General features: G+C 41.9%; 1 protein-coding gene across 3 annotated transcripts in view; it reads right to left on the reverse strand.

Moving 5' to 3' along the window:
• LOC121545130 (arf-GAP with SH3 domain, ANK repeat and PH domain-containing protein 3) overlaps window positions 1-16,151 on the reverse strand; it is a 55,956-nt gene that overhangs the window by 24,378 nt on the left and 15,427 nt on the right. For all 3 annotated transcript variants that reach the window (XM_045209213.1, XM_045209214.1, XM_041855545.2), the window contains exons 4-6: window positions 2,232-2,306; window positions 1,298-1,347; window positions 641-764 (exon numbers count right to left, since the gene is read on the reverse strand). In XM_045209213.1, coding sequence (XP_045065148.1) covers window positions 641-764; window positions 1,298-1,347; window positions 2,232-2,306 — 249 coding nt within the window. The remainder of the gene's footprint in view (window positions 1-640; window positions 765-1,297; window positions 1,348-2,231; window positions 2,307-16,151) is intronic.

The following is a 16,151-nucleotide window of genomic DNA, read 5'->3' on the forward strand; positions in this document are numbered from 1 at the left end:
TTCCAATCTGTGCTCCACATTTTACATAGTCTGGGTCTGCTCCCCCCCACCATGATCCAATCTGTGCTGTTCAGGGGAGAAGTTGTCCTTATGCACAGATCTAGGATCCTAATCAAATCAAGTCTGATTTTCACCATGATAGAACTGATTCTGATACAAAAAGGTTTTCTGGTGAGTATTTTGCATTGGTCTGTGTCAGGTATCGTCAAAGTCTGTTAGGTGCGCACCTGTAATTGCTATTTGAAGTGGAGAAAATAGCATATCGATGTCAGGGCAGATTGATTAGAGGGGTAAATGCGCAGCAGTAGCTCAACACACTGTAATAAAAAGTACATTCAAAAGTGTGTCGTTCTATTAAATAAAGTATTTCAAAAGCCATGGTATATCCTTGTAGGTAACAGTGTCACAAGAACAATCTAATTCAATGTATAGCAAAGCTTTTTCATTGTCAAAATAGGCCTACAAAAAATGTACAGGCACTCAAGCAATCGAGTACTAATGTCTGTTCAGATACCCGGATATTTGATTAGCCGTGCCCATCCCTAGTGTGTGTGTGTGTGTGTGTGTGTGTGTGTGTGTGTGTGTGTGTGTGGGAGCGCGTGTGTGCGTTTCCTGTCTAGTCTCAGCTCCTTGCCCCCACCTCACACATCTGCAGCTGGAAGGTCCTCCTCTCTCGCTCCATGTCCTCCGTCACGTTGTATCCCTCGGTCTTGATCAGGCCCAGCTGCCGGCTCTTCTCCCTCCTCTCCTTCTCCAGTTTCCCACTGAGAGAGAGATAGAGTTTGAGAGAAATGCATTGATACCCTTAAATGAAAACAAAGAGCGTTATAAAATGTAGCAGGGCAGACAATACACAGCTGCTGAGGAGACCAGGGACAGTGCATGAGAAAGAGAGAGTGTGTGCATGCTAATGTGATAGAGATATGGGTGGATTTACATGATACAAATCAGCAGGTATTTACTGTTCTAATCTTTGTCCTTTCACACGTCCTATTCCTGTAACACACTCCCTCCTTTCAATTAGTTCACGTGAGGGGGAAATTGGATCAAAGATAACTACGGAGAGTGGAGGTGAAACCCCATTCGTATCTTATTTCCTTATATTAACCAACAGTGTAATGTCTGAGCTCAAATTGAGATGGGAAGGTGCCCTGCCTCAGCATCGTACAAAGCATTGTTCATTTCGAAATTGAACATTACTGGATGTGTATAAATACCCTCTTATCTTTCTGAGAGATGGACCATATAAAGAACAGACTAAAGAAGAGACTAAAATCCTCAATCCCTATCAATTTACACTTTGATGTCATAGTCCTTCCAGCTCTTCTCCAACTGTTTCTTCAGCTCCTAAAGAAGACAAGACGAAAAAGATGGTTATGACCAGCTGGGCATGCGCTCCAGACATATCAAATAAACACAGCCTCTAGTCTACTGTATATCATCTAAACTGTGGACATTCACACTGCACAGGAGGCCCCAGTCACTCAAACGTATATAACACTTCAGCAAAGGGGTTTTACAATAACAATATCTACTGCCGGTGAATGACTGATAGGTCATTATGTAGGGTCAGGGGTTTTCCTGACCATGTGACCTGACCAGGTACAACTCCAGGCCCTATTAGTTATAGCCTAAGCCTATATAACTGTGGCCCAGAGTTTGTCCTGGTCGAGCCACACGGTCAGGAAAAACTCCCAAACATATTTATGGTACAGATACAAACACACTGACATATTGAATGAAGTATATATCATCTGATGGGTTGCAACATAGTTTAAAAAGCTTTCACTAATTTGCGACAAACAACACAATATGGGTGTTGGTCATAAAATGCCACTAGACAGTAGTAAGTATCCAAGAGCTGATGTTTTGCAGGGTTGTGGTTTACTCTTAGACAAGGTGACTTTACAGACACAGACCGTGGGAGGCAGGAGAGTTAGCGCACAGTAGGTTACACAGAAGACTTACAGTTTGAACACTACAGCAGAGCTACTCATAGGGATGCAAAGTTCTAGTAACTTTCCCAAAATTACCAGGTTTTTCTAGAAATCCCGGTTGGAAGATTCCAGTAACTTTCCCAATATTTGCTGTTTTTTCCAGAAATCCCGGTTGGAAGATTCCTGTAATTAGGAGGGGATAAGTAGGAAATCCGGGAACAATCCAACCGGGATTTCTGGAAAACCAGCACATATTGGGAAAGTTACTGGAATCTTACAACCCTAGTTACTCACCAGTCTGCTGTCTCTGAGCTCACTCTTCAGGACATTCTCCAGGGGGAAGGAGATGATGTTGTTCAGGTTCTGGACCTGGAAGACAGAGACAATGAGTCACATAGCTACACAGACACCCATTTTTAGATTTACAATGATGAAATAACAAAACCCTGTATTGATCCTATAATGTTGATCCAGTTTTTTTATTGAGTCACATCAATCCATACATCCGAGTGCACCACAATGTATATAATATTATACCTTGTGGGATCAGAATGTGTGCATGACCAAATCAAATGAGATTCAGATGGAATAAGTGTATTGCATACTGTATTCTGGTTACACATGCTGAGATATTTCCTGTTGTGCATCGAGTTGGACTACAGATTTACGGTGCCCATTTTAGGACATCCACAACACATGAATGTCCTAAGATATACACCATACAGATAACAGTTTGGTGTCGTTAAGTCTGTCAGTCCTCCTCCACCTCTGCTCTTACAGGCCGATACATGATAGACAACCACCTGAACCCTAACCCAGGAACAAGGACATGTCCTAAAATGTACACCATACAAATGAAAGCTTGCTCCAGCTCTGCTCTTTAAGGTGGGAAACATAATAAACATTACCACCCAGGAACAAGGACATGGTGCCCTGCCACCCCCTCCCTCACTCTTATCATGGTGCAGACTTGGCTCCGGGCCAAGGCAGGGTGGTGACCTGCTGAATGATTAGCTCCACGGCTCAGAGACAGTCTATGTAGGTTTATTCCTGTTCACATACACACACACACACACACAACTCAAAACATGCATACCATTTTCTACCCCCTCCATTTCTGGCATCATAATATCATGATACAGTACCCCTATAGAGTAGAGAGTACTACTTTATTAATCCCAATTTGGAAAATTGTTTTTAACACAGCATGCATCAATTACTTACAAGGACAGAACACGCAACAATGACCAACAAAATGATAAAAAAACAACGCATATTAAGACAGAAAGGCACCTGCACCACAGTATCCCTAAAAGAATATAGTCTGATTCAAATGCTGTTTTCTATCCTACTCTGGGGGAAAACAAGCAACAACATGGTTTAATAGGAAGACCTAAAAAACAGTTTATATCAATTTATAGAGAAGGTCTGTATCCGTTTAAGCCCATTCTTGAAAAACTACACTGAACCAAAATATAAACGCAACATGTAAAGTGTTGGTCCCATGTTTCATGAGCTGAAATAAAAGATCCCAGAAATTGTCCATACGCACAAAAAGCTTATTTCTCCCCAATTTTGTGCACAAACTTATTTACATCCCTGTTAGTGAGCATTTCTCCTTTGCCAAGATAATCCATCCACCTGAAAGGTGTGGCATATCAAGAAGCTGATTAAACAGCATGATCATTAAACAGGTGCACCTTCTGCTGGTGACATTAAAAGGTCCACTCTAAAATGTGCAGTTTTGTCACACAACACAATGCCACAGATGTCTCAAGTTTTGAAGGAGCGTGCAATTGGCATGCTGACTGCAGGAATGTCCACCAGAGCTGTCGCCAGATAATTTATAACCACGCCAGCCCAGGACCATATCCGGCTTCATCTGCGGGATCGTCTGAGACCAGCAAACCGGACAGCTGATGAAACTGGGTTTGTACAATCTAAGAATTTCTGGACAAACTGTCAAACAGTCTCAGGGAAGCTCATCTGCATGCTCGTTGTACTCACCAGGGTCGTGACCTGACTGCAGTTTGGCATCGTAACCGACCTCAGTGGGCAAATGCTCACCTTCTATGGCCACTGGCACGCTGGAGTTGTGTGCTCTTCACGGATCAATCCCGGTTTCAACTGTACCGGGTAGATGGCAGACTGCGTGTATGGCGTCTTGTGGGCAAGCGGTTTGCTGATGTCAATGTCTGCCCCATGGTGGTGGGGTGGGGTTATGGTATGAGCAGGCATAAGCTACGGACAACGAACACAATTGTATTTTATCGATCGCAATTTGAATGCACAGAGATACCGTGACGAGATCCGAGGGCCATTGTCGTGCCATTCATCCGCTGCAATCACCTCATGTTTCAGCATGATAATGCACGGCCCCATGTCGCAAGGATCTGTACACAATTCCTGGAAGCTGAAAATGTCCCAGTTCTTCCAAGGCCTGCATACTCACCAGACAGGTCACCCATTGAGCATGTTTGGGATGCTCTGGATCGACATGTACGACAGCGTGTTCCAGTTCCCGCCAATATCCAGCAACTTCGCACAGCCATTGAAGAGGAGTGGGACAACATTCCACAAGCCAAAATCAACAGCCTGATCAACTCTATGCTTAGGAGATGTGTCGCGCTGCATGAGGCAAATGGTGGTCACATCAAATACTGACTGGTTTTCTGATCCACGCCCCTACTTTTTTTTAAAGGTATCTATGACCAACAGATGCATATCTGTATTCCCAGTCATGTGAAATCCATAGATTAGGGCCTAATGAATTTCAATGGCCTAATTTCCTTATATGAACTGTAACTCAATCATCCACATCATCAATTCCTGTTGAACGTGGAAAGAGGGAGAGCCTGGTTTGTTGTTTTGAAAGTGTATTGGAAAGTTTCTTAGTAGCTAGCTAACTTCTTAGTTTCGATCCCGCGATGCAGTTGGCATCAGTTGCTGGGACTGCTACTCTCTGTCCAGTGATCCTGCCGACCAAGGCCGGGTCTGGGGAACTATTTTGCGTAGCTGCCAATCAAGCTAGAGGGGTTTCTTGAGGGCTTGAACGCAGCCCACGACGCGGTTAGCCATTGTGGCTGGGACCACGGATTGTCCCGGGTTTGTGGCTGTCTAGACCCCTGCTGTTTGTTGTTGTTTCCAATCTTCCCTGTGACCTGCCCTGTCTGGAACTGTGAGGAGTAACAGCGCAACATACGTCGCTACCATGACGAAGACCAAAGCCGGTGGGAGTACCGTTGAGGACAGTGGTGTCTCTATCACAGGTGAAGGATCTTTTAAACGAACCAAAAAGAGTTCTACATGCAGTTGTTACAACAAGAAAACAGCTTCAAGTGTTTTGTCCAAATACTGGTGGAGTCAACTAATAAAATAATGGATGACCTGACCAGAGGTGTCCAGGACCTGAAGAACAGTTTGCAGTTCTCCCAGGGTCAGCTCGATGAGTTGAAACAGGAGAACGGCAAGATGACAGCAATCTGTAAGTCATGATAACAATGACCGATAAATCAGACTCTCTTGAGGGACAATCAATGCGGAACATGGTTGTGGACGGAATTGCAGAATCTCCACGAGATTCCCACTGAGGACAAAGTGAGGGAAATTATCTCTGAGAAATTGAAGATGGACCACAGGAAGATTGAGGTAGAGCCCACAGGACTGGAAAACCCACCACAGGCCCAGGTGAGAGGCCCAGGCCGATAGTGGTAAAGGCCAAGGTAGCTGTTCTGGAAAGAGCCAAGAACTTGAGAGGAACGTATATCTTCCTCAACGAGGACTATCCTGAAGCTGTGCGCCAGAGAGGAAATCACTTATCCCAGCCATGAAAGCTGCCAGAGCGTGTGGGGACATTGCTTACATCTGCTATGACAGGCTCATTGTCCACCCTCCCAAAAGCCTGGAAGGGATGAGAGAGCCAAGCCTATGGGTTCGTAGCTTCAACCCCGCAGCGCACACACACTTACACACACCAACTGATTAATGGACTGCTGAATGTATATTTGTCTCTTGCTTTGTTTTGTTTTTTGTTTTTTTAAGGGGTAGATCAGCTTTAATATTTCAGATAGATTGTAACTTCCATCAATGTAATTGTCTGCATCACTTCCAACCCCCCATATGTTTTTTTTCCCCTCGCAAATATATATGTGTGTGAGTGTGCGTACACACACACACACATATATACACACACAGTGCTAAGAAAAAGTATTTGCCCCCTTTCTAATTTTCTCTACTTTAGCATATTTGTGATACTGAATGTTATCAGATCTTCAACCAAAACCTAATATTAGATAAAGGGAACATAAGTGAACAAATAGCACAACAATTACATATTTATTTAATTTATTTCATAAACAAGGTTATGCAACACCCAATTCCCCTGTGTGAAAAAGTAATTGCCCCCTTACTCAATAACTGGTTGTGCCACCTTTAGCTGCAACCAAATGCTTCCTGTAGTTGTTGATCAGTCTCTCACGTCGCTGTGGAGGAATTTTGGCCCACTCTTCATTTTACATTTTAGTCATTTAGCAGACGCTCTTATCCAGAGCGACTTACAGTTAGTGAATACATTTTTTTTTTTATACTGGCCCCCCGTGGGAAACGAACCCACAACCCTGGCGTTGCAAACGCCATGCTCTATCAACTGAGCTACATCCCTGCCGGCCATTCCCTCCCCTACCCTGGACGACGCTGGGCCAATTGTGCACCGCCCATGAGTCTCCCGGTTGCGGCCGGCGGCGACAGAGCCTGGATACGAACCAGGATCTCTAGTGGCACAGTTAGCACTGCGATGCAGTGCCTTAGACCACTGCGCCACTCAGGAGTACACTGCTTGTTTCAAGTCCTGCCACAACATCTCAATTGGGATTAGGTCTGGACTTTGACTAGGCCATTCCAAAACTTCAAATTTGTTGCTTTTTAGCATGTAGACTTGATTGTGTGTTTTGGATCATTGTCTTGCTGCATGACCCAGCTGCGCTTCAGCTTCAGCTCACAGACGGATGGTCTGACATTCTCCTGTAGAATTCTCTGATACAGAGCAGAATTCATGGTTCCTTCTATTAAGGCAAGTTATCCAGGTCCTGAGGCAGCAAAGCATCCCCAAACCATCACACCACCACCACCACGCTTGACCTTTGGTATGATGTTCTTACTGTCGAATGCAGAGTTTGGTTTTCGCCAGGCATTACTGGAAACTTGTCATCCAAAAAGTTATACTTTTGAATCATCTGTCCATAGAACGTTCTTCCAAGAGTCTTGATGATCATCCAGGTGCTTTTTGGCAAATTTGAGTCAACTTTTTGGACGAGATGGGTCCCATTATGCCTGGCGAAAACCAAACACTGCATTCCACAGTAAGAACAACATACCAAAGGTCAAGCATGGTGGTGGTGGTGTGATGGTTTGGTGGTCTGAAGCTGAAGTGCAGCTGGGTCATGCAGCAAGACAATGATCCAAAACACACAATCAAGTCTACATGCTAAAAAGCAACAAATAGGAAGTTTTGGAATGGCCTAGTCAATGTCCAGACCTAATCCCAATTGAGATGTTGTGGCAGGATGTGAAACGAGCAGTTCATGCTTGGAAGAGTGGGCCAAAATTCCTCCACAGCGACGTGAGAGACTGATCAACAACTACAGGAAGCATTTGGTTGGAGTCATTGCAGCTAAAGGTGGCACAACCAGTTATTGAGTGTAAGGGGGCAATTACTTTTTCACACAGGGGAATTGGGTGTTGCATAACTTTGTTTATGAAATAAATATGTAATTGTTGTGTTATTTGTTCACTTATGTTCCCTTTATCTGATATTAGGTTCTGGTTGAAGATCTGATAACATTCAGTATCACAAATATGCAAAAGTAGAGAAAATTAGAAAGGGGGCAAATACTTTTTCATTGCACTGTGTATATATATATATATATATATATACAGTGAGGGAAAACATTATTTGATCCCCTGCTGATTTTGTACATTTGCCCACTGACATGATCAGTCTATAATTTTAATGGTAGGTTTATTTTAACAGTGAGAGACAGAATAACAACAAAAAATCCAGAAAAACGCATGTCAGGAATTGTATACAGTACATTGATTTGCATTTTAATGAGGGAAATAAGCATTTGACCCCCTCTCAATCGGAAAGATTTCTGGCTCCCAGGTGTCTTTTATACAGGTAACGAGCTGAGATTAGAGCACACTCTTAAAGGGAGTGCTCCTAATCTCAGTTTGTTACCTGTATAAAGACACCTGTCCACAGAAGCAATCAATCAATCAGATTCCAAACTCTCCACCATAGCTAAGACCAAAGAGCTCTCCAAGGATGTCAGGGACAAGATTGTAGACCTACACAAGGCTGGAATGGGCTACAAGACCATCGCCAAGCAGCTTGGTGAGAAGGTGACATCAGTTGGTGCGATTATTCGCAAATGGAAGAAACACAAAATAACTGTCAATCTCCCTCTGCCTGGGGCTCCATGCAAGATCTCACCTCGTGGAGTTGCAATGATCATGAGAACGGTGAGGAATCAGCCCAGAACTACACAGGAGGATCTTGTCAATGATCTCAAGGCAGCTGGGACCATAGTCACCAAGAAAACAACTGGTAACACACTACGCCGTGAAGGACTGAATTCCTGAAGTGCCCGCAAGGTCGCACATATACAGGGCCGTCTGAAGTTTGCCAATTAACATCTGAATGATTCAGAGGAGAACTGGGTGAAAGTGTTGTGGTCAGATGAGACCAAAAATCGAGCTCTTTGGCATCAACTCAACTCGCCGTGTTTGGAGGAGTAAGAATGCTGCCTATGACCCCAAGAACACCATCCCCACCGTCAAACATGGAGGTGGAAACATTATGCTTCTATTGGGTTCAGGTCTGGAGACTGGCTAGGCCACTCCAGGACCTTGAGATGCTTCTTATGGAGCCACTCCTTAGTTGCCCTGGCTGTGTGTTTCGGGTCGTTGTCATGCTGGAAGACCCAGCCATGAACCATCTTCAATGCTCTTACTGAGGGAAGGAGGTTGTTGGCCAAGATCTCGCGATACATGGCCCCATCCATCCTCCCCTCAATACGGTGCAGTCGTCCTGTCCCCTTTGCAGAAAAGCATCCCCAAAGAATGATGTTTCCACCTCCATGCTTCACGGTTGGGATGGTGTTCTTGGGGTTGTACTCATCCTTCTTCTTCCTCCAAACACGGCGAGTGGAGTTTAGACCAAAAGCTCTATTTTTGTCTCATCAGACCACATGACCTTCTCCCATTCCTCCTCTGGATCATCCAGATGGTCATTGGCAAACTTCAGATGGGCCTGGACATGCGCTGGCTTGAGCAGGGGGACCTTGCGTGCGCTGCAGGATTTTAATCCATGACGGCGTAGTGTGTTACTAATGGTTTTCTTTGAGACTGTGGTCCCAGCTCTCTTCAGGTCATTGACCAGGTCCTGCCGTGTAGTTCTGGGCTGATCCCTCACCTTCCTCATGATCATTGATGCCCCACGAGGTGAGATCTTGCATGGAGCCCCAGACCAAGGTTGATTGACTGTCATCTTGAACTTCTTCCATTTTCTAATAATTGCGCCAACAGTTGTTGCCTTCTCACCAAGCTGCTTGCCTATTGTCCTGTAGCCCATCCCAGCCCTGTGCAGGTCTACAATTTTATCCCTGATGTCCTTACACAGCTCTCTGGTCTTGGCCATTGTGGAGAGGTTGGAGTCTGTTTGATTGAGTGTGTGGACAGGCGTCTTTTATACAGGTAACGAGTTCAAACAGGTGCAGTTAATACAGGTAATGAGTGGAGAACAGGAGGGCTTCTTAAATAAAAACTAACAGGTCTGTGAGAGCCGGAATTCTTACTGGTTGGTAGGTGATCAAATAATTATGTCATGCAATAAAATGCAAATTAATTACTTAAAAATCATACAATGTGATTTTCTGGATTTTTGTTTTAGATTCCGTCTCTTACAGTTGAAGTGTACCTATGATAAAAATTACAGACCTCTAAATCCTTTGTAAGTAGGAAAACCTGCAAAATCGGCAGTGTATCAAATACTTGTTCTCCCCACTGTGTGTGTGTGTGTGTGTGTGTGTGTGTGTGTGTGTGATATATATATATATATATATATATATATATATATATATATACACACATACATACATACATACATACATACACATACACACATCCTTTTAAACATTATATTTCCCTTCATTACTTTCCAACCCCACCACCCCTTCCCCAATTGGAGTAAACAACAACGCTTAGGCCTCTACTTCCAGCCCATACATACTATGTACATTTTATGGACACAATCAAATTCTACAATAATTATATTTTGTTTGTTTTTACTCCTGAACTTCCTCCGATCATTTTCATGATGTCCATCTGGTTTGCTTCTATATGCCATATTTTTTTTACGGTGCTCTTTTACAAAAGCTCTCAACCTATAACCTATATACTTATTATGGACACAGTATGCGTTACATTAGTTATCTTGTTGTTATTAGTTGTTGTTATTAGTCCCATCCTTCAGCTCCATTCAACACCTCCCATTTAACTCTTAACACCATCCATATTGGATTTCTATTTGCCATATATTTTCCAACTGTACTGTGATGTTTAACAAAAGTTCTGAACCTTTCTATTCTCATTGTTTCTACAGATCGTTAATTGAAAATAAACATTTTTGCTAAAAGTATTATTATATTATTGATCGATTGACTATGACTTTTCAGATCACCCAGTAGTGCTATCTGCAGGGTTAGCTCCAGGTAAATATTGCAATCCTTTAGCCATTCCTGGACCTGTGTCTCTTGCTTTGTTTGCTCTTTTCCATATTATGTCTATCTCTGATAAGCTACCCAGGAAAGGGCTGAAAATAGCCCATATTAATATATGTATTCTTAGAAATAAGGTTAATGAAATCAATAACTTGCTAACATCAGATAACGTTCATATATTAGCCATTTCTGAGACTCACTTAGATAATTAATTTGATGATACAGCAGTAGCAACACAAGGATATAACATCTATAGAAGAGACAGAAATGCTTATGGGGGAGGTGTTGCTATATATATATATATATATATATATATATATATATATATATATATATATATATATATATATATATATATATATTTTTTATTTTCAGAGCCATATCCCTGTAATGCTTAGAGAATATCTTATGTCAAGTGTTATTGAAGTGTTGTGGTTCCAGGTTCACTTGGCACATCTAAAGCCTTTCCTTTTGGGGTGTTGCTAAAGGCCACCAAGTGCTAACAGTCAGTATCTAAATAATGTGTGTGAAATGCTGGATAGTGTATGTCATGTAAACAGAGAGGTCTACTTTCTTGGGGACCTGAATATTGACTGGTTTTCATCAAGCTGTCCGCTCAAGAGGAAGCTCCTCACTGTAACCAGTGCCTGTAATCTGGTTCAGGTTATTAATGAACCTACCAGGGTGTTTACAAACACTACAGGAACAAGATCACCCACATGTATCGATCACAGTTTTACTAATACTGTAGAACTTTGTTCTAAAGCTGTATCCGTACCCATTGGATGCAGTGATCACAATATAGTGGCTATATCCAGGAAAGCCAAAGTTCCAAAAGCTGGGCCTAAAATAGTGTATCAGAGATCACACAAAATATTTTGCTGTGACTATTATGTGGATGATGTAAAAAATATTTGTTGGTCTGATGTGATTAATAAGGAGCATTCAGACTCTGCACTTGATGCATTTATGAAATTGCTTCTTCCAATTATTGATAAACATGCACCTGTTAAGAAACTGACTGTTAGAACTGTTAAGGCTCCATGGATTGATGAGGAATTGAAAAACTGTATGGTTGAAAGAGATGTGGCAAAAGGAGTGGCTAATATGTCTCGCTGCACATCTGACTGGCTGACTTACTGCAAATTTAGAAATTATGTGACTAAAAACAAAAAGAAGAAAAAAATGTATTATGAAGCCAAGATCAATGATATAAAGAATTATGGAAAAGAAACTTGAGTACTTTAAATGAAATTATGGGCAGAACGACAAATTCAACTACATCCTTCATTGAATCAGATGGCTTTATTCATCACCATTTGATGTTGCCAATTCTTTTTATGATTACTTCGCTGGCAAAGTGGGCAAATTTAGGCAGGAAACGCCAACAACGAACAGCGAGCCATCGTATTCATGCATAAAAAAAAAAAAATTAAAAGAAACGCATTGCAAGTTTGAATTTTGTAAAGTTAGTGTGGGAGAGGTGGAAAAATGATTGTTATAAATGACAAACCTCCTGGCACTGACAACTTAGTTGGAAAGCTACTGAGGATGGTAGCTGACTATAGCCACTCCTATCTGTCATATCTTTAATCTGAGTTTAGAGGAAAGTCTTTGTCCTTAGGCCTGGAGGGAAGCCAAAGTAATGCCGCTACCCAAGAGTGGTAAAGCGGCCTTTGCTGGTTCTAACAGTATACCTATCAGCTTGCTACCAGCTCTTAGCAAACTGTTGGAAAGAAATGTGTTTGACCAAATACAATGCTATTTCTCTGTAAACAAATTAACAACAGACTTTCAGCATGCTTAAACAGAAGGGCACTCAACATGTACTGCACTGACACAAATGACTGATGATTGGTTGAAAGAAATTGATAATAAGATGATTGTGGGAGCTGTACTTATACGATTTCAGCGCAGCCTTTGATATTATTGACAATAACCAAAAAAACGTCTGTTATGGCTTTTCAACCACTGCCATATCATGGATTCAGAGCTTTCTTTAATGGAAGATTCTCTAATGTTAAACATGTAAAGTGTGGCATACTGCAGGGCAGCTCTCTAGGCACTCTACTCTTTTCTATTTTCACCAATGACCTGCCACTGGCATTAAACAAAGCATTTGTCCATGTATGCTGATGATTCAACCATATAAGCATCAGCAACCACAGCTAATGAAGTCACTGAAACCCTTAAAGAGTTGCAGTCTGTTTTGGAATGAGTGGCCAGTAATAAACTGGTCCTGAATAGGGCTGTTGCTGTGACCGTATTACCACCACACCGGCAGTTACGAATCATGAAGGCAGTCAAATTCCATGTGACCGTTTAGTCATGGTAATTAGGCTTCTCCAAGCTCTTATAATGCTGATGGTCATTAGTAGCCTACCAAACTTGCTAACTGCCTGGTACTCAGCACTCGATTGTCCCTCTAAATCACTCTGACGTCAATGCAAATGTCTTCGAAAATCTAATAAAACACTTCATGAGCTCATGTTGCGCAACATTTCTATAGGCTATGCAATGAGTGATGGCCTCTACTAAAAAGAGGAGGATCCCATCAGCGTTCTATAGGCTAGGCCTACTATACTTATTTATCTACTTTCCTATTATTAAGCACATCGTTTATCTTTACAACAGGAGTATATTCTACCTGGCTGGCATGAAAATGAACCACGGGTTAAGCATCCTCCATTCTCTATTTAAGTGCATAGATGACATGTATTTTTTTCCTGCTGCCCCTGTTTCGAGACAGGTGCATGATAATGGTCCATTCTAAATCAAAACAAATTTCACACATATAATATTTAGTATATGGAAAGACAAGATTAAATCAAGAATAGTATGATGGGTGACAATATTAGCCTATCACTTGTGAATGATGCCCAGCATAAGAAATCATTGTCACACACCTCATGTATCTTAGCCCATAGGCCTATATGTTTTGATAAGGTTTGTATCACAACTAAAGTGGCCAAATAACTTCTTAAAATTAAGCACATTAAACCACTTTACAAGGGGTTTTGAGCCCAACTGGCATACATAAGCAGCGCGTGAGTCTCAAGTTTGGGGAAGATAATTTTCACCATAAAAATGCACCTTTATAATAAAAGCATTACATGCATAAATCACATTTGCGGTCACTTTTGATAATGGTGTTTTCCCGCTAATGGAACATTTGCGCTCATAGCCTACTGCCATGTGTGCATTGCTGCGCTTATAATGTGAAGAAATAGCCTAATAGTTTATCAACATTTTAAGCTAAATGTTCTGATCTGTTGCATCAGCCACATTGTGTCAAAGTTTTTGTTGATGCTAGTGGTTGTATTAATTTGGGATCTATTGCATCCTACAACTGTCCCAGACTATGTTTGGAATATTTATTGCACAGAATAGGTCGACTTTTCTACTATGGGGGATAGTAGATTGACATAGGTTAGTGCTTTTGCTGTTCGTTAGGCATACTCATCTTGTTGGCTAACGAAAAGTAAATGTGGACAGTTCTTCCAATATCTTCAATATGCACCTGGGAATTGGATAAGGATGCGCTCAGTTGCGTCCCGGATGTGTCTGTTCACTTGTAGCCTGTGAGAAAGACCCGATCACGTGATGGAGAGCCATGTGAGTGAGGGGTGCGTAGGAGCGCGCAGCACTCAGAGAGAAGGGCACAATGCAGCACTCCGGGCCAAGGGCACAACGACCACTGGCCGCAAAAGGCATGGATGTTTTTTAGGGTGAATTCCAGCCACAAAGAGGATGCCGCCGTGAAATTCGAGGCATTATCAAGTGCTTGTCAAATTGTGAATGTGAGATGAAGTGTGTACAGCCTGCGCAAAAAAAACAAAGCAGAGCTCATGCCTTTCAAGTGACTTTTTTCAAATCATCATTAGAGTCGCATCATGCAGCCTTACAATATATTACAAATCAAAACATTTAGTCCAACGTTTGTAGAACAACTAAAGTTACATTAATAACTCTAAATTAAGCATATAGGAGTACCCATTTCTTTGTTAACCGCTCAACACAGAATAGCCGCATGTGCGCACTCCCTCAAATCGTTTGGAGAAAATATCCTTTCCATTTTATTCCGCTTTGTTCAATTGTATTCTTCATACTATAAAATAATGCCACGGAATTCTAAGCAAATCTTGTCTGCTAAATGAACTAGTGTAGTCCACAGCCATATGGCATAGCCACATCAGGACAACTCAGATTATGCTATTCTGTTCATCTGAAATAGACTACATTTTCTTCATATCATGCTTCTTTAGACCGGTCTAAAATAAATAATGGATTTATTGTGATGGTGTAGGCTATATTACCTGGATTTATTAGACTTTATAAAATGTAGATGTTCCAAAGGTCTGCATCAGTGGCTTGTAGGCTGTGTGTGGAAGCCAGGAGATGCTAAATGTGTTTGTTAATTAACGGTCAATTACCGTGAGACCGACAGTTATTTGCTTGACAATCACCGGCTGACGAAATTTCGTGACCGCCACAGCCCTAGTCCTGAACATCTCTAAAACTAAGAGCATTGTATTTGGTACAAATCATTCCCTAAGTTCTAGACCTCAGCTGAATATGGTAATTAATGGTGTGGCTGTTGAACAAGTTGAGGAGACTAAATTACTTGGTGTTACCTTAGATTGTAAACAGTCATGGTCAAAACATATAGATTCAATGGTTGTAAAGATGGGGAGAGTTTGTCCGTAATAAAAGAGATGCTTTTTGGCGTGTGATGTCAAAAAAGAAACGCAAGTCCTGCAGGCTCTAGTTTTGTCTTATCTTGATTATTGTCCAGTTGTGTGGTCGAGTGCTGCAAGGAAAGACCTAGTTAAGCTACAGCTGGCCCAGAACAGAGCGGCACGTCTTGCTCTTCATTGTAATCAGAGGGCTGATATAAATACTATGCATGCCAGTCTCTCTTGGCTAAGAGTTGAGGAGACGGACTGCATCACTTCTTTTAATAAGAAACAATGTGTTGCATAGTCAACTTACACACAGCTCTGACACACACACTTACCCCACCAGACATGCCACCAGGGGTCTTTTCACAGCCCCCAAATCCAGAACAAATTCAAGGCGGCGTACAGTATTATATAGAGCCATTAGTGCATGGAACTCCATTCCATCTCATATTGCTCAATTGAACAGCAAACCTGGTTTCAAAAAACAGATAAAGCAACACCTCACGGCACAAAGCCTCTCCCCTATTTGACCTAGATAGTTTGTGTGTATGAATTGATATGTAGGCTACGTGTGCCTTTTCTATTTGTATTGATGTAGTTCTGTCCTTGAGCTTTTCTTGTCTATTAATGTTCTGTCTTACGTCATGTTTCATGTTGTGTGGACCCCAGGAAGAGTAGCTGCTGCTTTTGCAACAGCTACATGGGGATCCTAATAAAATACCAATACCAAACTCAGTATGGTCTTTGAAATTGTT

Source organism: Coregonus clupeaformis, chromosome 29 (genome assembly GCF_020615455.1).
Source record: "Coregonus clupeaformis isolate EN_2021a chromosome 29, ASM2061545v1, whole genome shotgun sequence".
NCBI lineage: Eukaryota > Metazoa > Chordata > Actinopteri > Salmoniformes > Salmonidae > Coregonus > Coregonus clupeaformis.